The sequence below is a fragment of the Oncorhynchus mykiss genome, chromosome 3 (genome assembly GCF_057628025.1).
Source record: "Oncorhynchus mykiss isolate SJ-2025 chromosome 3, ASM5762802v1, whole genome shotgun sequence".
Lineage (NCBI taxonomy): Eukaryota > Metazoa > Chordata > Actinopteri > Salmoniformes > Salmonidae > Oncorhynchus > Oncorhynchus mykiss.
In genome coordinates, this window is record NC_143024.1 from 62,674,836 (window position 1) to 62,697,934 (window position 23,099).

The following is a 23,099-nucleotide window of genomic DNA, read 5'->3' on the forward strand; positions in this document are numbered from 1 at the left end:
AATTGATGGACGATTAAGGGAACATGGGAGTGAGAGGAGGCCTGGCCTCGGGCACACTTGTTCACCCGCTATGGCTCGCTCACTTTTAAAGGAATCTGGAAGTTCCCGAAGGCAGTTTTCCCGAGAGGATTAGAAGCCACCTGAGCTCCCTCGTGAATTATCAACGATGGTTGAGTTGGATTCTCCTGAGCCTATGCAATTGGGAAGAGCTAGGTTATCGGTTGGGTAACGCTCACGTAGGTTGAATTCCAACTGTTGTCTGTACTGTGGAGGGGCAGGACATTACATACCTACCTGCTCTGTTATGAAACCTTTGTGTCTGGTGGGTACAAGTACTTTGGTGAGTCAGACTGGGAGTTCCCTAATTCCCATCACCCGCACACCTTTCTTTGTGCTTGTGCTGTGGGGAGACCAATCTAAGTCTCTGAGTGCTTATTGACTCTGGGGCGGATGAAAGTTTTATGCATACTACTATTGCTTCTGAGCTAGGTATTCCCATTCAACCGCTCTCGGTTCCCATGGATGCCAGTGCACTGGACGGCCGCTCAATAGGTGGAGTCACGGATTTCCAGTAACCACAGTGAGACCATACAGTTCCTCCTCATTGCATCTCCCTATGTTCCTGTTGTCTTGGGTTTACCTGGCTTCAAAAACATAACCCTGTTATTGACTGGACCACAAGCTCCATCATGGGTCGGAGCCCATTTTGCCATTCCCACTGTCTTCAAGCAGCACAGCCTTTCCCCAGACGTCTTCCTCAGGGCGTCAGCAAGGCTTTGGATGTTTCTGTCATTTCCACTGAGTACCAGTGGGATCTTCACCCAGGCACCACACCACCTCGGGGTCGACTATATTATCTATACGGGCCGCAGACCAAGACTATGGAGGAGTACATAGAGGAGTCTCTGGCTACTGGGGCCGTCTGTCCGTCTGCATCTCCTGCAGACACAGGGTTTTTCTTTGTGGAGAAGAAGGACAAGACCCTGTGTCAGTGCATTGACTACCGGGGACTGAATGACATTACTGTCAAAAATCGTTACCCCCTATCACTTCGGCATTTGAACCTCTCCAGGGGGCCACCGTTTTTTCCAAGTTGGACCTTCGGAATGCCTACCACCTGGTTCAGATACACGAAGGGGATGAGTGGGAGACAGCCTTCAACCGTTTGGACTCACCAACACCCCTGCTGTCTTTCAGGCTTTGGTAAACAATGTGCTCCGGGACATGCTCAACCGTTTTGTGTTCATCTACCTTGATGACATCCTGTTTTTTTCCCGGTCTACCCAATAACATGTTCTACACGGGCAGGTCCTTCAGCGCCTCCTGGAGAACCAACTGTTTGTGAAAGCTGAGAAGTGTGAGTTCCACCGCTCTACAATCGCTTTTCTAGGATATGTCATTGATGAGGGTAATGTCCAGATGGATCCTGGAAAGGTGAAAGCAGTGGTGAATTGGCATCAACCTACGTCCAGGGTGCAGTTACAACGTTTCCTGGGATTTGCAAACTTCATTCGGGTTTACAGCACCCTGACGGCGCCCCTCTCGGCACTCACTTCTCCCAAAGTACCGTTCAGAGGGTCTCCTGCTGTCAACAAATCCTTTGTGGACCTGAAGCATCGGTTCACAGCAGCACCCATCCTCATCCATCCGGACACGTCGCATCAATTTGTGGTTGGAGTGGGGGGCATCCTGTCCCAGAGATCTGCCCAGGACCAAAAGCTTCATCCCCGTGCCTTCCTGTCTCATCGTCTCAATTCTGCAGAGAGGAACTACGATGTAGGCAACCGAGAACTCCTGGTGGTCAAGATGGCATTGGAAGAGTGGAGGCACTGGCTGGAAGGAGCAGAACAGCCATTCTTGGTCTGGACCGACCATAAAAATCTGGAATATCTCCTTACAGCAAGTGCCTTAACTCCAGGCAGGCCCGGTGGGCTCTGTTGTTTACCAGATTCAACTTCACCATTTCCTACCTCCCATGGTTAAAAAATGTGAAGCCTGACACTCTCTCTCACCTATACAGTTCCTCTGGTTTCGGTGACCGAGGGTGTGGCATTCTCCCTAACTCATGCCTAGCAACCACTGTGAATTGGGGTATTGAGACCCTGGTTCACAAGGCACAACGCTCCCAGCCTGGACATGAAAGGGGCCCGGCTAACCGGTTGTTTGTCCCCAACTCAGTTCGGTCCCGGGTCCTGGAATGGGATCATTCTTCCAGGCTAACCTGTCATCCTGGTTCCCACCGTACCCTAGCCTTCCCTCGACAACGTTTCTGGTGGCCCACAATGGTTCCTGACGTCTCTGCCTTCGTCGCCACATGCACGGTGTGCGCCCAGAACAAGACTCCATGGCAAGTTCCTTCTGGCCTTCTTCAGCCACTACCGGTCCCTCCTCATCCCTGGTCCCATATCTCTCTGGACTTTGTCACTGGGCTTCCCCCATCTCATGGCAACACTGTAATTCTGACAGTTGTGGATCTGTTTTCTAAGGCCGCTCATTTCATCCCTCTCCCTAAACTACCCTCTGTCAAGGAAGGCCCAGCTCATGGTGCAGCACGTCTTCCAGATCCATATTCTCTCCCAGTGGACATGGTTTCCGACCGGGGTCCTCAATTCTCATCTCAGTTTTGGAAGGCGTTCTGACCTCTTATTGGGGCATCGGCCAGTCTATCCTCCGGATTCCATCCCCAATCGAACGGACAATTGGAGCGAGCTAATCAGGACCTGGAGACCACCTTAAGATGCCTGGTCTCAACTAGAGGTTGACCGATTAATTAGGGCCGATTTCAAGTTTTCATAACAATCGTAAATTGGTATTTTTGGATGCCAATTTTGCTTTTTTTTTTTTTTACACCTTTATTTAACTAGGCAAGTCAGTTAAGAACACATTCTTATTTTCAATGACGGCCTAGGAACGGTGGGTTAACTGCCATGTTCAGGAGCAGAACGATTCAATCTTACGGTTAACTAGTCCAACTAGTCCAACGCTCTAACCACCTGCCTCACGAGGAGCCTGCCTGTTACGCAAATGCAGTAAGAAGCCAAGGTAAGTTGCTAGCTAGCATTAAACTTATCTTGTAAAAAACAATCAATCAATCATAATCACTAGTTATAACTACACATGGTTGATGATATTACTAGTTTATCTAGAGTGTCCTGCGTTGCATATAATCGATGCGGTGCGCATTCGCGAAAAAGGACTGTCGTTGCTCCAATGTGTACCTAACCATAAACATAAATGCCTTTCTTAAAATCAATACACAGAAGTCCAGGTTAGCAGGCAATATTAACTAGGTGAAATTGTGTCACTTCTCTTGCGTTTATTGCACGCAGAGTCAGGGTATATGCAACAGTTTGGGCCGCCTGGCTCATTGCGAACTAATTTGCCAGAATATTACGTAAATATGACATAACATCGAAGGTTGTGCAATGTAACAGCAATATTTAGACTTTGGGATGCCATCTGTTAGATAAAATACGGACGAATAAACGTTTTGTTTTCGAAATGATAGTTTCTGGATTCGACCATTTTAATGACCTGAGGCTCGTATTTCTGTATGTTATTATGTTATGATTAAGTCAATGATTTGATAGAGCAGTCTGACTGAGCGATGGTAGGCACCAGCAGGCTCGTAAGCATTCATTCAAACAGCACTTTCGTGCGTTTTGCCAGCTGCTCTTCACTGTGCTTCATTGAGCTGTTTATGACTTCAAGCCTATCAACTCTCGAGATTAGGCTGGTGTAACCGATGTGAAATGGCTAGCTAGTTAGCGGGTTGCGCGCTAATAGCGTTTCAAACGTCACTCGCTCTGAGACTTGGAGTAGTTGTTCCCCTTGCTCTGCATGGGTAACGCTGCTTCGAGGGTGGCTGTTGTCGATGTGTTCCTGGTTCGAGCCCAGGTAGGAGCGAGGAAAGGGATGGAAGCTATACTGTTACACTGGCAACACTAAAGTGCCTATAAGAACATCCAATAGTCAAAGGTATATGAAATACAAATTGTATAGAGAGAAATAGTCCTATAATTATAATTGTTTTCCCCAGAGTATTTATCCCTGTGTTTCCTGTCTCTCTGTGCCAGTTCGTCTTGTATGTTCCCAAGTCAACCAGCATTTTTTCTCCGTTCTCCTGCTTTTTGCTATTCTCCTTTTCCTAATCCTCCCGGTTTTGACCCTTGCCTGTTTCTGGACTCTGTACCCACCTGCCTGACTGTTCTGCCTGCCTTGACCATGAGCCTGTCTGCCACTCTGTATCTCCTGGACTCTGAACTGGTTTTGACCTTTTGCCTGTCCACGACCATTCTCTTGCCTACTCCTTTTGGATCATTAAACATCTTAAACTCCAACCATCTGCCTCCTGTGTCTGCATCTGGGTCTCGCCTTGTGTAATGATAAAGATGTGAAAAATCTATATTTTTGTTAACGTATGATGGGGGTCCCTGGGTCGCCGGTTTTTCTGGGAGGGGGTCACTGGGCAAAAAAAGGTTGAAAACCCCTGCCGTTGACAATGAACGCATGGCCTAGATTTCATGTTTCCAGAAAGTGCCATAGCTAGGCTATTTGGCATATGGTGATTGCACCTAGTAGGCTAAACATGTAGGCTAACCTAGGTAAGGCCCAACGAATTAAGTATCCATCCAACTGAATTTGATATTTCCTACTCACTGCCTTTGCATCAAGTGGTGATAATGTAGTGCTGAGCTGAGCTCCTAATCAGCTGAGCTCCTAATCATATGTGATAGCCCACATAACGTCTCACCCTACTTCTCTGTAAGCTAGGAAGCTATCGAGCTTAGCTCCAGGCATCAGCAGCACTGTTCTCTTCACTGCTCTCTCTGTCTTCAGAGGCTTCCTCTGACCCAGCTTCAGCACAGTCTCCTGGGACCAGCCCACAGGAAACAGCTCCTCTCAGCCATATCATGAATGACAGCCAAGCCCCAGCCAGTCAGCCAACACAGCAGTGTTGGTTTAGGCCGAGAGCAGTGGGAGAGACAGGGCCTGACGCCCATCCCTATTTCTGGGGAGGAAATCGGCAGGTCAGTAAGGCAAAGGACAGCTTCTCATGCAGACGATTCGGATAAGATGGGGGAAATCTGTGGACAACACAAGTTTCTGTCTGCCTTTCCTCGTCAATTTGCAGCCAGTCATGAGAAAGTAGTTACTGTCATGCATTTGTTGCTGCTGGGGAAAGTGGAATCACATGCACAAAATGAGGTTAGGCATGTTAGGGCAGGAGGGTGAATCAGGAGAACAGACCTGTGACATGCATAAGAGATGCTGCCTCACCAGTTGTTCAGACTTAAGCCTAAGCTCCAGTCAGTGTTTTATTGAAACGGTTCACCTCAAAAGTACTTTAGCTAGAGGTTGATAAGGGGTACTTATGAAAACAACAGACCAAATCCACAAGCTGAACAAACACGTTTTTTGTTCATATGATATTACATCAAAACTGTAAAAGTGGGCCAACATGGCTAGCCTATCATTCAGTTTACTAAAGAACACATCAATATGTTTTAGGGAAAATGTGGGCTAAATCACAGCGAAAACTACTGTCAAAGTTGAGCCAATAGGAATGTCAGTTACAGACAACACTCGAGGAACTCTTCTTAGACAAGAGGCTATTCAGCAGAACGAATCGTGACATAATCACATGACTGAGGCATTTGTATATTTTCTAACCAGTCTCTTCCCATCCCCCTTCCATCAGCTAACAACAGAGCCTCTCTCATTCTCTCTCCTGCGTGCTCTGAACAGTCCATATAGAAATCATAGGCCTACATGTTTTAGGCTGAGATGTATCACTTAATATTCTCACAGATAGTGGTTGATGCAAGCACATGGAAATCCTGATTATAAATCAATATTTCACTTGAACTGCAGCAGGAAATCAATTCACCTTAGAAATGAACAAGTTAGCCTGCATTACAGTATCCCCTTTCAGGACAGAGGCTGGACAGACACAGTTGCTATAGTGATGTGCAGAACAGAAGTGATGACATTGAGCCTAGTGTCATTAAAATCAGTTGAAGTGCAGTCTATGAAACCCTATAGTCTAAAAAAAACCTCATTATAAGAGCAACTGTGACATAACAATAGAGACAATATTGGGTGAAATGAAGCGTGTGTGGGTGGGTTGAGCCAGAGAGGATTTTAATCCTGTTTGCCGAGGGCATTAATGTACCCTAGCCTACCACAATATTTCAGAATAAACAACTGAAAAGTTAAGCAAATCATTTATTTTTGGAGCAAGAGTATTACACTCAATATACTGCCCCCAGTTGTAAAGCCTCTTCCACATTCACCTCAAACTAAAATCCATTGCAAGTCTCTGTTCTGAAGGAACCTATGAGTCTTGAGCAGCCTTTCCCCCCCAGGTTCTAATCACCAGCCTCGTGGTGTGATGGCTCCAGTCTCCGAGGGCCCAGTAAGTAGGCTAAGACATTAGATGCAGGGTTGGTAGATACAAGCCTTGGAGGACAAGCAGCTCAATGACTGCACTGTTCTGGAAGGAGCTTGGGCAACAGTGTGTGACTCTTTCTAAGATGAATGTCTGGGCAACTAGTGAGGCCCTAAATGTCCTGCCATCCATAGCAATAACAAAAAGTAACTTGCAACACTATCGCCGTCTCCATTAACGGCTTGAGGTGAAAATTCAAAGGGCAAAATCAAAAGCAACCCATTTTCACCCTCTCAATAAAGGACTCAAACCTATAGAGGCACTTTGGAAAAATAGGTTCTTTGTATCAATTCCTCTTTATGGTTGTCAGAGCACCAGCCTTGACCGATAGGGACCAGGCCCTTTGGCCAGCGGAGATAAGGAGATGATTGAACATAAGAATAATCCATGGGGGGAGGGGCAGTGAGAGCTTCTCTGTGGATTAACCCAGGCCCAGCCACAGACAGCCAGGGCCACTGAGGTGAGAGGGAGAATGCATCAGCAGTAATCCCACTGGAAGCCAGCACTAGGCTATAGTTTATATACACCCCATGGGGGATGTCAATTTTGGATTAGAATAAACAGAAAAAACAGTACCTGGCACTGGGATGTCTAGTGGGATGAGAGAAACAGCAAACTGCAGAGGTTTTCTGTCTCTATTTCCTAACAATAAACAATTTAGTATCTTTTTATCTGTGTTGGCTCCTAGGTCGGCCTAACACAGTTCTCCCAGCACACAAGGCAAAGAATCATGAATCTAACAGAAGAATGGTGCATGACATTGCTTACCTTTAGCGAGTCAAAGCAGGCAATAACTCTTCCGTTTTCAACCTGGCAGCTCTTTGGTGGGTGTGCAAATTTGCATTCCTCATCACTCCGTGAGCAAGTTCCTCTCTGAAACTGCCGACAAACTTCCAATGTCAGCCATTTTGTGTCTCTTATCGAAGATATATTCAGAGCCATGTTAAGAGGTTCCAATTGAACGCTGAAAGTTCAATATATCGGTTGACTCTAAATAAAAAATGGCCTCACGTAAAAAAGTTCACAACTTTTGGCTCTGTTTTATTTGTGTTTGAAAAGTTCTCAAATCATATGTAGCAACTAGACAGGCCCTCGCATCATAAGCTGGGAGGAAGGCTAATCGATTAATGATCAATCACTCAATCAGTTTGCACCTATGGCAGACCTCTGAAAAGGTTGAGGGGCTTGCTCTGTGACACCCCCAAGTGTCTCTCCTCCTCCACTGACAAGAACACTCTCAACAATAGTATTTCAAGGCAATGGAGCTCGTTGATAGAATATTAACGAAGATGTGCTTGGTATTGACTTTGCCAACTTCTAATTTGTCAGCTCTTTGTGCTTTGACAGTTCTCCTCTCCACAATAATGCTTTCCTCTTGGATTTCTTTGTCACTTGAGTTGTTCAGAAATGAATTGGAGGCTACTGAAGATTTGCAGCTGAGGTATCCCCTGTCACAGCTCAGACCTGGCCTTAAAGGGAGCGTTGGCTTTCCATGCACATATGGACCACAGAGCAGGTTCAAGTTGGAGATGTTGTCTGAAAGGCACTTTCTGTTGGTGATCTGGAAGATAGGAAAGAGTTAGGTTAGCCTAGTTCTTTTATAAATAATGTATGTTAGTGCTCTTGTTATTACTATACTATTAGCCTACTTTCATTTTATACTGCTCGAGTTGCTATGGGCTCTTTTCACAAACTGAGGCATGGCAACAGCATAGCTTGGGTTAAAAATATCATCATGAATTGTGTCAAGCAATCAAATGTGTTTTAAAAAATGATGTAGGCTACTCTATGAAAGGACCATACAGTATGAGTAAACCACCTCCATTACATCCCATCTAATGGACATACACATCCATCTATATGAACAAAATAATTGTGAAAATCATTAAAAAAACAATCAACCACTCAAGGCAGGATCTAATTTCCTTTTCTCCCAAAGGACTTTCGACTTCTATGGAAAGATACGTAATGAATAGGCTAATATCAATTGAGACCTTTTGCAATTAGCCTAGTCCTAACTCATGTTCAGATCTGGTAAAAGGCAAGCCCATTTGGGGAAAGTGAATACAAAAAGGTGTATGAAATGTAATTTGTCCTCCTGAAATAATACCTGTCAACTCTACATATCAATTGCACAATACCATTAATGACATAATTACAGTCTACATCAGTTAGTCTACAATAAGAGCTAAATAAACAGGATGAGTAGAGGGAGGCATGCAAATTTGCAAACGCCAAAATTACATAAGGGCTATTCTTAAAGGGCTTACTATGTCGGACAATATAATATGATCCTTATTGGCAGCCTGGGTAAATGTGCGTCTAGGATAACGCTGATGAGGCATGATAGATTATAGGACACAGGTAGGGAGGTGCCTATAACACTCCTGTGACCTCTCCATATTAGTCCAGTTCCCCCCTCAAACTGCTAAACTGCCATTTGAGGTGGTGGGGTATTGTTCCCGTGGGATATTGTTGGCCTACGCCATAGTCCCGTGCTAAAATCCTACGAGCTAGGCTATTGCAAATGTCAGCCTGTGACGTGGGCCTGTGTCTTAATCGACAGCCACCCGCACAGCAGCCTTCTTCCTACAATCACAGTGATATATTTGACTGATTAATGCTTCTGACCTTGAATCTGTATTCGGCCTTCGGTTTATGAAATTTTAATTCCATGCACTCTATGTTCGGCACTGTATTTATGCCCGGACAGCCTTTCTATTCAGACAGACAAGTCCAATACGACCACATTAGAAATATGCTTGGCGGGAGCCAGAGCTGCTGGGGGTACACTAGGAGAAGGACCCCAAACAGTGTGAAGGCCTTGGGGACTGAGTCTAATAATAACATGCAGCGATATCAATTTTGTTGACATCCTGGATGGAAGGACAGAATTCAATTTTAGCCTCAATGTCAGCATGATGCAATGTGGCATTCAACAATTGAAGGGGGACAGAGAGGTAAAAACCTACAGAGAGGTAAAGCCTACAGTACAGGGCATGTCTGCCATTCATTTTTACATTGTCCTACACCCACATTTCTGACTCTATTATGTAAGCTTAGGCTACTGAATGCATTGTATTACGCTACATCATAAACAAAGGGTTGAAGATAAATTCAATTGATACCTAGGCTACCTACAAGTCCAGTTAATGACTAAAGTGCAGCAACAATATTGTTCAAATTCTAGCTGATGGCCTTGGGGGAAAAAGTAGGACATCACGTCAAAGAAAAAAAATACAATTTACTTCAACATCCTTTTTTCCAAGGTCAGAAATGCATGTAATTGGGGTAATTGTGATGTCTGGTACTTTGTGAAGCAACTTTAAATAACTTGTAATTAATAAATTAGAAGGTAAACTTGCACATCTCTCATGAGAGGTATTATTCTATTGTAAACAGGAGTCCTACAATCTTCTGTATTTTCTGTATAAATCTCGTAAAAGTGAGCATAGTTTTGTTGTTATTGGCAAAACATATCAGGGCAACAGAAATATAGAAATGCAACACTATCACTCAATAGTTTGCCCTTTAGCTTAGTGTGGGAGGCTCTGTACTGCAACACTTGTGAATTCAGTAACAAGGTTGTCAATGTGTGTGTGTGTGAGAGAGAGAGAGAGAGAGAGAGAGAGACTCATCCTGTTTTGCAGTAGCCCTGGTTTTGATTCTTGTTTATACTTATTCCCTATAAATCAGTCGGATGCCCTAAAGGCAGCTGTAAAATGCAAATTAAGGGAGAGCCTTGAATAATCCCATGGCCCAGAGAATGATACTTTGGTGAAAAAATAGCCTACATTTCCTACAGACTGAACTCATCATGAAAATATTGTTTCCAATTTGACATGTGAGAGGTCTTGGCAAATGTATCATTACTTTTGTTAAGGGAGTTAAATTATTAGCTGCGTATACAAATGAAAATAGGTCTAGGTCAATCTATAGATGCGGTAAAGAGGTCAACAGAACTCGACCAAAACAGTGGAAATGCCATGGAAACGCATGGGAGAAAGATGCCGTGGGGGAAAGATCCTGAATCTCAATACCCCCCTGCAAAATGAGCCTACATTTAGGTTATTGTTTATATATGTTATATTATACTGTGATTTAAATTACGATTCATTGTTCCAAACATATTGCTCACCATATCTCTTCTGCAGAAGGACAAGAGAGAGCCTTGAGAGAACAAGTTTTGATCAGTCATGGAATTAAATGTGCTGAAAACAAATTGGCTTTATATTTAAAAAGATGAAGGACAAGCTATGAAGGAAAAATAATGGAGTACAACCAACTAGCACAAAAATAATATTGCAATATTGTCAAAACGATACAATAAATAGTTCCAAAAAATATCCTGATATGTAACTGTATGGCCTTTTTCCTGTATCTCTACCTCGTTATCGCATCTATGGATTCATGGCCTAGTTTGGTCAGTGTTAACCCTGACATTCTGTTTTGTTCGCCTGGGATGAACAACCAGCTCTAGGGCCTAACAGTTACAGAGGTTACTATTGTAAACCATCCAGCATTCAGCCATGGGCAATGCAAGCAGCAATTTATTGAATCAGAAAGCATATGCACTTCATATTCTAATAGTCTTCAACTACCAACTGAACTGGCACGACCTTAATTATCTTCTTCATGTTAGTTACTAAGGCTCAATTTGCACTGCTGTATGAGAAAATCTGCAGTACTTATCTACAGCAGTCTAGCCACCAGTGAGACCAAACAAATGTGAGAGGAAAATAGATCCTTCCTATCAGTGTGCGCTGTAATTTAGTTGGATTCAGGGGGAAAAAAACATGTAGCCTATAACTTCCAAAACAGTTGGAAATAGCACAGGCTGGAACTACTGGTTTTGAGTCAAAATAGAAAAAGAAATGGTTATTCATGCAGGGCTGTAAAGTACGGAATTGAATGTTGCAACGTTAATATGGAACCTACAACATAAAAATGTCATAGCCTAGCTTCAAAAATGTGTCAATAGGATAGTACAGAAGAAAACTGTCCCCGGGCCCAAACTCAAACTTTGAATTGGGAAGGGGGATTAGGAAGACCTTTCCATTTTTCTATTTGTGACAGACCCTCTCAAGTTACTTTCCTTGGTGTTTTTTTTTCTGTTAGATTTGATGAAGAGTTAACACCTGGTGCATCAGAGAATAAATCATGGTTATGAGATGTTGGCCCCCAGTCCTCCAGAGCCATGTACATAAAGAAAACACTCTTATGAACCTTGTGCAAACACACACACTTTTGGAAGTCATTCAGATATACGACAGACAGACTGGGTAAGTGGTGAAACGCCACAGGAAATTGCAGAGCAGGCGTAAAGGGAGCACCTTGTTCTTTGCTGGCAGTATGGGAGAAGTAAACTCTCAACATTAACCAGCTAAATGTACATATTAAAGAGGAACAGCCAACCAAAAGCAAATAGAAGAAGCAGTAAGTGCAAGAGGAGCATGATCAGTGAAGCAGATTCTAACCACCTCTACGAGTGAAGTCCCCTATCTCTCCCTCTCACCGCATGGTATGCAGCATAATGCAGCAAATTCCTTTATGAACTAGTCAGGAAACAGAGCAGCCAAGGGAAAAAATCCTCTTACCTCATGCAGTGCTGGAGCTCCTCAGTCTCTCTAACATCCACCACAGAGTCTGTGTCGGTAGTCCGACTTCTTCTAATTACTTTCTGTCTAAAGATAATCACCATGTGTATATTTTTCATTCCCTTCTCAGTGCTGTGTGCTCAGGCCCATGCCTAGACAGGGATTTTCTTTCCACGACAGTGGAGGAAAAGACTGTCTGCTTAACTCTCTAGCTGAAACATTTCCAGCCACCCCCTTCCTGCCTGCTCCTCCGCCTCCAGGAAGACCCTCCCAGCCCTCTCTGGCCAATAGCAGATCAGGCACGGATTTGCTGTGTACTGGCTGCAAAGCTCAGACAGACAGACAGACAACCAGGCTAGCTGCAGATACTCTAATGCAAACCTGTATGCTCTGCTATTTCAGATCATCTTGACTCAAGCCTTAACATAATTCCTCCTTTGGTTTGGAATTATTATTGTTCACTGTTATAAACAAATTAATATAATCATGTACAGATAAACAAAATAGTGGATGTGTAATAACACATAAGAGCCTACTTTCTCCACTATGCTTTCTCAAGAGGACAAAAATAGTTATAATGATTGCACTGAAAATTGCATAAAGATAAGCAAACAATTTGACATTACACATTATGAAAACAAGCTAGCTATATTTCTCTCTATTTAACCTGTTTCTTTAAAAATGAGGTATCACAATAAAGGTCGTTCCCCCTTCTTTGAATCTGAATTTAAAAAAGCAAGTGACATCAAAGTAACTTGTAATGTGATCTGAGATTATAGCTAGCTATCTACACTGTACCAACAATAAACAAGTAACTTGGCTGAAGTATTGGGAGCTAACGTTCACAGTAGCCAGTCATCAGTAGGTAGTAAGCAAATAGGCTACGGCTGGCTATATAACGTTAGCCAACGTTAGCAAAGTCCGTGAACGAGCCACCATCACAGCTAGCTAGCTAGCTACTGCATCTGGAACTTTGATAGCTAGCACACGCTAATACGAAAACAAAGATTTTATATTATATGTACAAGATAATCGAGTGACCGGTCTAACAATGAAAATACGTCAAAGATGGAATGCAGGCGGGAGGCGATGTCATATAGGACCATTCTAGCCAATGAGGGCAGATACGCGTGTGAACAACAGGCACAACTCCAAAATAAAGTCATTTTTTAACTTGACGAAATGCCACGTGCGTCCACTTTTATAACACTGCATTCGTAACAACCTAACCATTAAGAAACGTATATTCGATCAAATAAAACCGACGTAGCAAATTAAGCACTCATGTTTTGTTGTTGACCGAATTCGACACTCTCATTGACCACCGGTACCTAAATTTCTTACTTCATGGTCTTGTCTTCGTGGATACATTTTGGGGTGGAGTAAAGCCTCGCTTCGCCTCTTCCTCTCTGATGACAAACATAATATGCTAGTTTCTGACTGCATGCACTCCCATTTAAGTATTCGGGATAACACTTTATTATTAGGTACTTTTCCTAACCTGCAATACATGACACATCATATTTGGGTACATAGCGAGCTAGCTAGGACACTGACAAGCTGAAGCTAGCATTTCTACCTGCTTACCTCATCATCAGGACGACTCGTTCCCCAGCGCAAGCCACCAGTCACGCAGCCAGGGTAGAAAGCACCATGGAACAGAGAAAAACCAAATGTGGAGAGGACAGGTGCTGTTCAACCTTCAACGGTCGATTTAATTATTGTCGTATTACCTAGCTATAGATGAGCTATAACCACTTTCAGAAGAAAGTAACTGGGTGTTTGATTTATCTTCGTTACTTTGTAGCTAGCACGGATTTGACACAACAAGCAACAAGCATTTGACAGCTCGCTCTACGACTGCCAGTTTGATTTATTTGAAGGGGTAACGTAATGCCACTCTATGCCAATGTGCGTACGAAAATTGGAACATCTAGAAGATTCGTTGGAATATAAATATACGTTGACGATTAAAAGATAAGGCACGTTATTATTTGTTTTTAAAATAACACATTTTTGGTTAAAAAAAACGTATTAGTGAAATGGAAATCTACAGATCTCCCCAAAGCAGCTTGGTACGTTCCAAGCGAATGTCAGGAGGCTCCAGAAGGGCAAGGGTTTGCTTGTTACCAAGGGAACAGCAATGGAACCGTGAGGAAAATTACCGGGATTTTTAGTTTATTACAGGGTTTTAATACAAGGATTTCTCACCCCAAAAAATCAAGCCTGCGTTCTTCCCCGTTTTCTGGGATGTAAAACACTTCCTTTCTTGTTATTCATCTGTTAGTCATAGTATTCATCACTAGAGATTAAACATAAAAAATAGACCTTGTACTATGGGATGTTTCAAAAGCATCAAAACGGATTTATTGCGTGAAATTCGTAGGTGAATAAATCAGAATAGAGAAATCCATGCCACAAGAAGATAGGACTTTTGACCTTTCAATAATATTTTCACACTGATTAGATCTGAATGTACATGTTGTAGTTGAAATCTAAACCTTTTCTTCACAAGGATGCTCTTTTTTCACTCATAGTCTGCCTGGGCCATAGGGTAATAAAGAGCAAGTCAAGCGTCCTCCTGACCCAGCATAACACTCAAGGTCATCACAGAGTAGATCTACAGCAGGCCATAGAAAACCAGAGCCAAACCATGTGGATAAGATAAAGGCTGCACCTTGTTGATTGATGGGATGTTGTGTCGATGCCTCTATATGTTTATCAAATCAAATGCAACAGGTAGACCTTACAGTGAAATGCTTACTTACAACAATACCCCAAAAAATACAATTAGACCTGAAGGTTCATTATCCACATCTAGCCTACTGAAACGGATCATAATTATTCATATAAATGATTTACAAACAGACACACACATTATGTGACATTATAATTCATTTTCATTAATGCCATCATTTATTAGTACATCATAACCCTCACAAGATTATAATTGACAGATTATAAAAAGACAAATGGCTAGGCCTATGCCGAAATAGGTTTCAGAGAGGATGTGTAATAGATTATCAGTCAGGCAAATTGAGTAATGAAATTATCTGGTAGATTGGCTATAGGAAAGGGTTTAGTATGCATTGTAAACTTGTTAACCTTGGATAAGTGGCCATTGAAATCTATCAACCCTGTACTTTTCCTGTGACATGCATGCGTAGCCACTGTGTGGCCATTCTGTTACACATGCATGCAGGACACACATCAGCAGCTGGACATAATGTATCAATCCTAACATTGTACTTGAGGATATCACACACTAATGAGGTATCGAATTAGCCAACCTATGAATTTATGGAAATCTACAAGGCAGAACACCACATACAGTGCCTTGCGAAAGTATTCGGCCCCCTTGAACTTTGCGACCTTTTGCCACATTTCAGGCTTCAAACCTAAAGATATAAAACTGTATTTTTTTGTGTAGAATCAACAACAAGTGGGACACAATCATGAAGTGGAACGACATTTATTGGATATTTCAAACTTTTTTAACGAATCAAAAACTGAAAAATTGGGCGTGCAAAATGATTCAGCCCCCTTAAGTTAATACTTTGTAGCGCCACCTTTTGCTGCGATTACAGCTGTAAGTTGCTTGGGGTATGTCTCTATCAGTTTTGCACGTCGAGAGACTGACATTTTTTCCCATTCCTCCTTGCAATACAGCTCGAGCTCAGTGAGGTTGGATGGAGAGCATTTGTGAACAGCAGTTTTCAGTTCTTTCCACAGATTCTCGATTGGATTCAGGTCTGGACTTTGACTTGGCCATTCTAACACCTGGATATGTTTATTTTTGAACCATTCCATTGTAGATTTTGCTTTATGTTTTGGATCATTGTCTTGTTGGAAGACAAATCTCCGTCCCAGTCTCAGGTCTTTTGCAGACTCCATCAGGTTTTCTTCCAGAATGGTCCTGTATTTGGCTCCATCCATCTTCCCATCAATTTTAACCATCTTCCCTGTCCCTGCTGAAGAAAAGCAGGCCCAAACCATGATGCTGCCACCACCATGTTTGACAGTGGGGATGGTGTGTTCAGCTGTGTTGCTTTTACGCCAAACATAACATTTTGCATTGTTGCCAAAAAGTTCAATTTTGGTTTCATCTGACCAGAGCACCTTCTTCCACATGTTTGGTGTGTCTCCCAGGTGGCTTGTGGCAAACTTTAAACAACACTTTTTATGGATATCTTTAAGAAATGGCTTTCTTCTTGCCACTCTTCCATAAAGGCCAGATTTGTGCAATATACGACTGATTGTTGTCCTATGGACAGAGTCTCCCACCTCAGCTGTAGATCTCTGCAGTTCATCCAGAGTGATCATGGGCCTCTTGGCTGCATCTCTGATCAGTCTTCTCCTTGTATGAGCTGAAAGTTTAGAGGGACGGCCAGGTCTTGGTAGATTTGCAGTGGTCTGATACTCCTTCCATTTCAATATTATCGCTTGCACAGTGCTCCTTGGGATGTTTAAAGCTTGGGAAATCTTTTTGTATCCAAATCCGGCTTTAAACTTCTTCACAACAGTATCTCGGACCTGCCTGGTGTGTTCCTTGTTCTTCATGATGCTCTCTGCGCTTTTAACAGACCTCTGAGACTATCACAGTGCAGGTGCATTTATACGGAGACTTGATTACACACAGGTGGATTGTATTTATCATCATTAGTCATTTAGGTCAACATTGGATCATTCAGAGATCCTCACTGAACTTCTGGAGAGAGTTTGCTGCACTGAAAGTAAAGGGGCTGAATAATTTTGCACGCCCAATTTTCAGTTTTTGATTTGTTAAAAAAGTTTGAAATATCCAATAAATGTCGTTCCACTTCATGATTGTGTCCCACTTGTTGTTGATTCTTCACAAAAAAATACAGTTTTATATCTTTATGTTTGAAGCCTGAAATGTGGCAAAAGGTCGCAAAGTTCAAGGGGGCCGAATACTTTCGCAAGGCACTGTATATGTGGGACATTTCTAAAAATGATCTGAGGAATATTGTGAGGATTTAGTGGGACTCTGGCTTGTTAGGACATTTACACACAGCTGGTCCATTTCTAGTCAGTAAGTCACAGGACGTCCTTGTCATTATTTAATCTCTTGTGACAGACCTAGCACTATATTCCGTCACATAACCATGGACCATCTCTTTTCCCTGTCATTTATTGAGTGCCAGATATGGGATTATGGAGGTATTTATGGAGACAAACACATTCCTTCCACTAAATTGAAAGTGGTATGTGTTGAATATTGTTGTAGGCATCAGAAAAAAAGAGGACCCTACTGGAATGCCAGACTGGTGGTGGGGGGAAGCCTGCTGACCAGGCTCCACTACCTTGGCCATTCCACAACATGGCACCCTCCATGCCAACCATGTGGCTGGCAAGCAGAGGTGGGCCATACAGCAGCAAATGACACAGCCATGTAAATTCTACTCTGCTGTAAAGTGGTTTACTCACAATGAATCTGGAAATCTGACTGAAGTGTTTCCAGCGTCTATTAACGTATAGTTGATAGGGAAGCATAGTCTAATGCAGAGAGTTCTAGTTTTGGATGAGGCACAGTGCTAATGTGGTTCTTTCTCTGCTAATTGGTCTGGGAGGAGACTTGGAATTACCAAGGGGACTGATCAAACATCTATACAGTGTTTCAGTGATAATTAAAACGTTTATTGATGGTTTATTAATTAACTTGATCAACAGCAGCATTTGGTCACAGCCAACATCAAAAGACAATATATTTATTTTTGTGTGATGGTTTGTATGTTTATTTGCTATATAAAGTAGCAGGCTAAATTATGTATTAAACCTCTAGCACTATGACTTTCCATTCATTCCATCCTAGTACCTTTATTAAACTCTAGATTCAGATGTCACATTCATTTGATACAGTTGTGAGATTAAATATTGACTCACAGGAGAGGTCCAATCTTTGATCTTGTCACATTGACTATCCCCTTCAAAAAGAATGAAGCAGAGACATCAGAGCTGTATGTGGAAAGGTCACAACCTTGCTCCCTTCTAGACTGGAGAAATGTCACAGTCAAACAGACTGAGATATGGAAGCATGAGAGTGGAAACAGCCACCCTTGGGTTATTCTTTGGACTTGTTGAGGCATCAAACGGAATAATCCTTCCTTAGTGTGCTATGTTGGCATTTTCAAGCTAATTTATAAGATAAAACATTGTGAAAAATCAACCAATTATTTGTCATTATATGTTCAAACAATAAAAACAAATTATACCATCTTTTTGAATGACTGATAATTGAGGTCATGTCTTTTTCTATCATCAAATCAAATTGTATTGGTCACATACACATTTTTAGCAGATGTTATTGCGGATGTAGCGAAATGCTTGTCACATTCCTAGTTTGATAGTAGCTTACACTCTGGAGATGTTTGTATCAAAGTATAGCAGCAACCTTGAGGCATTCTTTATTCAACAGAAGTCATGGCTGTGCTGGATTTCTTTGACCTTAACCATTATTTCTTTGTTCAGTTGCTGAAAATGTTCACAGTTGAAGTGTTCAAATCAATAAGATCCGAGAAATTCAAGCAATACAACTCTGAGACAAGATTACTGGATAAAATGGTAAAGTCCTACGAAGTCTGTTCAAACCTGTGTGTCTCTTTGTGTTTGTGTGTTTTTCTGTGTGTGAGATAATGTGTGAAAGACTAAGAGTGAGATACATAGACTGCTAGAGATGAAGGAAGAAGTACTGCGCATAGAAATAGGAATAGAGGACAACACTATCTCTCCAGCAATTTGCATCAGACCTTCTGATTTATCCTGAGCCAATCTGAAGGTGGGCAGAAGGTCACTGTGAAAGGGAAGGCTGTCTAGCGCCCAGGTCCCTCCTACACTTGTCGGTGCCTGTCAGCACAGCCATAAACATCACTTCATACATCTGCCTACTGGAGTCATTGCCTGTGATATAAACTTCCCAGTCTTTATTGCCTACAGTGTCTTATACTGTTTGATACTGCTCAGATGCAAGGAAAACATAGGTATTATACTATCAGGTTTTAATATAATATTAATTCCATCAACTACAATACAATTACATTACTTTTCTGCTCTCTTCAGAATCCGTTTCTGATATTAGGCACCATCTAGTGGTTAAAAAAGGACCACTTTAATAATGACAACAAAATTCTGTATTTGTTATACTGTTATATGTTATATGTTTAAAAACTGCAGCAAATCTAGTCAACGATTACTTTAGAATTTAACCCATGCATCACATGAGGATGTAATTCTGCGATATTATTTATTCTTGGCAGAACATAAGGCACTGACATTTTTACAAAAATGGGTTGGGATGACTTAATAGCTTGACTGAAAATGAAAAACAAAATAAAATGACATCTATTTTGGCTCAGTGTATTTGAAATATCAAAATATCTTCATAATAATGTATCAATCATGTTGCAAGTAGATGCAATTTCATATGTCCTCTAGATGTCATGCTCCTCCTGTCTGTTTTTCAGGACTACATGATGAACTAGACCATCATCAAAGAATCATTCATTATCACTATGGAATGTTTTTTTTTATTTTCTATTATCAAATGCATTGAAATGTCCTATCACTATTCCTTTTGCATCAAGGGAGGATTCACCGGACAACTGTTGGCTTTCTGTGGTGTACACACTCTTTTCACGCCACTTCGATACAAAGTGATTTGTGTAGCAGGTTAGGAGAGCATTTTTGCTAAGTCACTTCGGTATCAAAGTGGCATGAAAATAGTATTTTCCTTCTGTGGTAGGCCTATTCGGTCGCTGCAACCTGGTCTCAGAAAATGTCATATTATTATGTATGTGAATACGGAACACTCCATTTAGTATGATATGTTTCGTATGGTATGTATTCCGTTTCGTATGGTGTTAAAAATTACAATTCATATTATATGTTACGAATTTGAAAAACGTACAATATGTTACGAATTCTAGTTAGGTGGCTAGGTGACTAATGTTAGCTAGCTGGCTAATGTTAGCTAGGCTAGGGCTTAGGGTTAGGTTAAAGGGTTAAGGTTAGGGTTAAGGCTAACTAAAAGGGCTAAGGCTGGGGTTGGGGAAGGGTTAGCTAAAAGGGTTAATGTTAGGGGAAGAGTTAGCTAATATACTAAGTAGTTGTAAAGTAGCTAAAAAAAGTAGTAAGTAGTTGAAAAGTTGCTAAAGTTGTCCGTAATGAGATTTGAACTCGCAACCTTTGGGATACTAGACGTTACTGTTGTACAGGGGAAGGAATAGCTAAAAGGGTTCAGGTTAAGGTTAGGGGAAGGGCTGGCTAGCATGTTGAGTAGTTGCAAAGTAGCTAAAAAGTTGTAAGTAGTTGAAAAGTTGCCGATTAGCTAAAATGCAAAAGTTGTCCGTGATGAGATTCTCCCAACCATTGGGGTTGCTAGACATTTGCGTTGTACGCCCACCCAACCACCTTATATTGTTATTGCCTTAAGTAGCCATCTAATTTGATTCTCCCGGATTTATGTTTACAATATTATGTCTAGTCTATGAGACCAGGCTGTCTAATAAGGAAATGAAAGGACATTCTATGTGATCATTCTTAGTTGAACAATAACTTAGAGGTGAAGGTATGTCTGCTGTTTGTGTCCTCAGTCAAGCAGACAGGGATGACACATCTTCCAGGTATGTGGGATCAGGGAATTCTTAAAAACAACAACTGCATTTAATCACAATGATTTACATAAAACATGTCAAAGTAAGATGTTGCACAATTTGGTTTAATGTGTGACCTAAAATCACTCTCAATGAGGTTGTAATGGTATAATTCTCTACTTTCTATTTAAACCCACCAATCTCAAGTAATCTAACCATTGTGTCAAATCACAACTGTACTGTATTAATCACTAATACTGATTCATGTGGGCTTAGTTAGAGTAGATCTTTGATACCTCTAAAGCTGCAAGGACACCTAATGCATCTTGCTGAAGAACTAATGGGCGCGCTACACATTCTTTGGGGGAGGGCTCTGGGATGCTGTTCAAACTGACTGCTGCCTGAAGAATCAGGAAATTCAGAAGTGACACACAGATACTGGAGCAGCATTGCAGCTAATAGTAAGAACAGATGCATTTTCCTCATCCAATTTCTTTCTATGATTCTCTATTTCTTTCTATGATTTTTATTGTAATAGCATGAGCAATCTCCACTTGTGTTTGTCTTAGGACATTTTGTTGGCTCACACAACACAACCATGGCTAGCGAAGACAGGGATAATAAGACTCCTGAATGTTTTCCAGTGGATGACTACATAAAGAGATCCTACCTTCCGATCATGTATGGGATCATATTTGTAGTTGGGCTTGTGGGTAACATCACTTCAATCATCATCTACGTGGTCAGGCTGCGCCCATGGAAGAGCAGCAGCATCATCATGGTGAACCTTGCCTTGGCAGACCTCCTGTATGTTCTGTGTCTGCCCTTCCTGGTCCACTACTACATCCACGATGACTGGATCATGGGCGAGGCCATGTGTCGCATTGTTCGCTTTAGCTTCCACTTCAACCTGTACGGCAGCATCCTCTTCCTCACCTGCCTGAGTGTGTTCCGCTATGTGGTCGTGGTCCACCCACTGAGGGCAGCCCAGGTGCAGAGGACGAGCTGGGGTGTGATCGCCTGCCTGGCTGTGTGGTTCATATCTGTGATGGAGATTATACCCATGGTCCACATGATCACTGTGAAGAAGACTGAGAACAATATGACGTCATGCCTGGATTTTGCTAGTAATGATCCAGAAGAGGTGTGGGTCTATGGCTGGCTACTTACTGTCCTGGGCTACCTACTCCCCCTAGTGGTGGTGTGCCTGAGTTACATCCGTGTTGCATGTGAGCTGGCCGGCGGGCCACATGAGGGCCGTCCGAACAGGGTGCGTGCCCGCAGGATGACTGTGCTGATCCTGGTTGTGTTTGTGCTATGCTTCACACCCTTCCACATCCTCCGTGCCCTGCGGGTGTACACCCAGATGGAAGCCCAAAGGCCAGTGCCCTGTATGCTGCTGATAGGGGTCAATGCAGCCTACACCATCTCCAGACCCCTGGCAGGGCTCAACACCTTCTTCAACCTGGCTCTGTACACTCTGGCTGGAGACAGGTTCCACCAGGCGGTCCTTGGCCTCTTCCGCTGGAGACCCCAGTTTCTCAAGACCAAGAGGCCCATCATGGTGGCAGTGATCGGCCAACCAGGCAGAAACAGTATGTCACAGGCTAACGTGCTAAAGAGCTGAGTCAAAATACTACACAACATTTTATATACATATGGTTGATTTACTTCATTTCAAAACACAGAAGTCTATTTTTTGGTGTTGACAAAAATAACTATGTCCTCTTTACTACTTAGTAACTCACAAATGCACTGCTCGCCTTTGAGTAACTTTATTAGGTGCTGTCTTTCTAGGGTGACCATGTTTCTGAACGTTACTGATATTGTCGAAATGTTTTTTTGCCATAAAGCTGGTTCTGTCAACTGCTGTGCAAGATAAATCACAGCAGGGTGCTCTTATCTTGAGTAGACTGGATTCAGTAGGGAAATGCTATGTTTCTGGGTCAGTCTTTAATTGACAATACATTGCATTATAACAAGCTGTACAATCATACAACATATGTTAACAATTAAACGTGTTAATCACTGTCAGTAAATATTGGACTTTTATTTGATTTGATTTAACCTTTATTTGATCAGGGGGGTCATACTGAGACCAATGTCTCTTTTACAGATGAGCCCTGAATTACATAAATTACAGAAAAAACCCACATCAAAATATAAATACAAAACGGAAGCAGAAAGAAAAACAGCTTCATCAAATGCAAACACATTCATCATTAATAAGATCCTCAATCCTCTTTCTGAATGGCCCTAGAGGCACCAGAACATCACATTTAAGAACAGAGAAGACTTACAATATTGGACTCGAATATTGTCTCAAAACATTGGACTGAGGATAGAACACTCTCATCTATGATCTAGCTAGAGAGTCATAGATTTAATAAGAATATCAGACTTCGCTGCAGGTGATTGCTTAGAACAGATGTGAACCTTTTC

General features: G+C 42.2%; 2 protein-coding genes across 35 annotated transcripts in view; one reads left to right on the forward strand and one right to left on the reverse strand.

The window, feature by feature from the left end:
- The window catches only part of LOC110520155 (muscleblind-like protein 2a), a 36,965-nt gene extending 23,042 nt beyond the window's left edge, over positions 1-13,923 (reverse strand). For 17 of the 32 annotated variants that reach the window (XM_021597278.3, XM_021597279.3, XM_021597276.3 and 14 more), the window contains exons 1-2: positions 12,049-13,873; positions 7,220-8,012 (exon numbers count right to left, since the gene is read on the reverse strand). In XM_021597278.3, the coding sequence (XP_021452953.1) occupies positions 7,220-7,393 (174 nt within the window). In that variant the 5' untranslated portion in view covers positions 7,394-8,012; positions 12,049-13,873. Of the gene's footprint in view, positions 1-7,219; positions 8,013-12,048 lie in introns of all 32 variants that reach the window. The other 15 variants (XM_090229881.1, XM_090229883.1, XM_090229878.1 and 12 more) reach the window with 1 other exon arrangement.
- Positions 13,924-20,614: 6,691 nt separating this feature from the next.
- Positions 20,615-22,696, forward strand: LOC110520157 (2-oxoglutarate receptor 1). Of its 3 annotated transcripts, none has more exons than XM_021597281.3 (3): positions 20,615-20,687; positions 20,934-21,118; positions 21,227-22,696. In XM_021597281.3, the coding sequence occupies exon 3, from the start codon at positions 21,256-21,258 to the stop codon at positions 22,282-22,284; it is 1,029 nt and encodes a 342-aa protein (XP_021452956.2). In that variant the 5' UTR covers positions 20,615-20,687; positions 20,934-21,118; positions 21,227-21,255; the 3' UTR covers positions 22,285-22,696. The 3 variants fall into 3 exon arrangements, with proteins under 3 accessions (XP_021452956.2, XP_090086010.1, XP_090086011.1); XM_090229885.1 differs by having other exon boundaries at positions 20,622-20,687; positions 21,027-21,118; XM_090229884.1 differs by having other exon boundaries at positions 20,934-22,696.
- Positions 22,697-23,099: the final 403 nt, after the last annotated feature.

Bases quoted from the DNA above. Each gene is read 5' to 3' on its own strand.
- LOC110520157 (XM_090229884.1), top strand. From the start codon at position 21,256: ATGGCTAGCGAAGACAGGGATAATAAGACTCCTGAATGTTTTCCAGTG.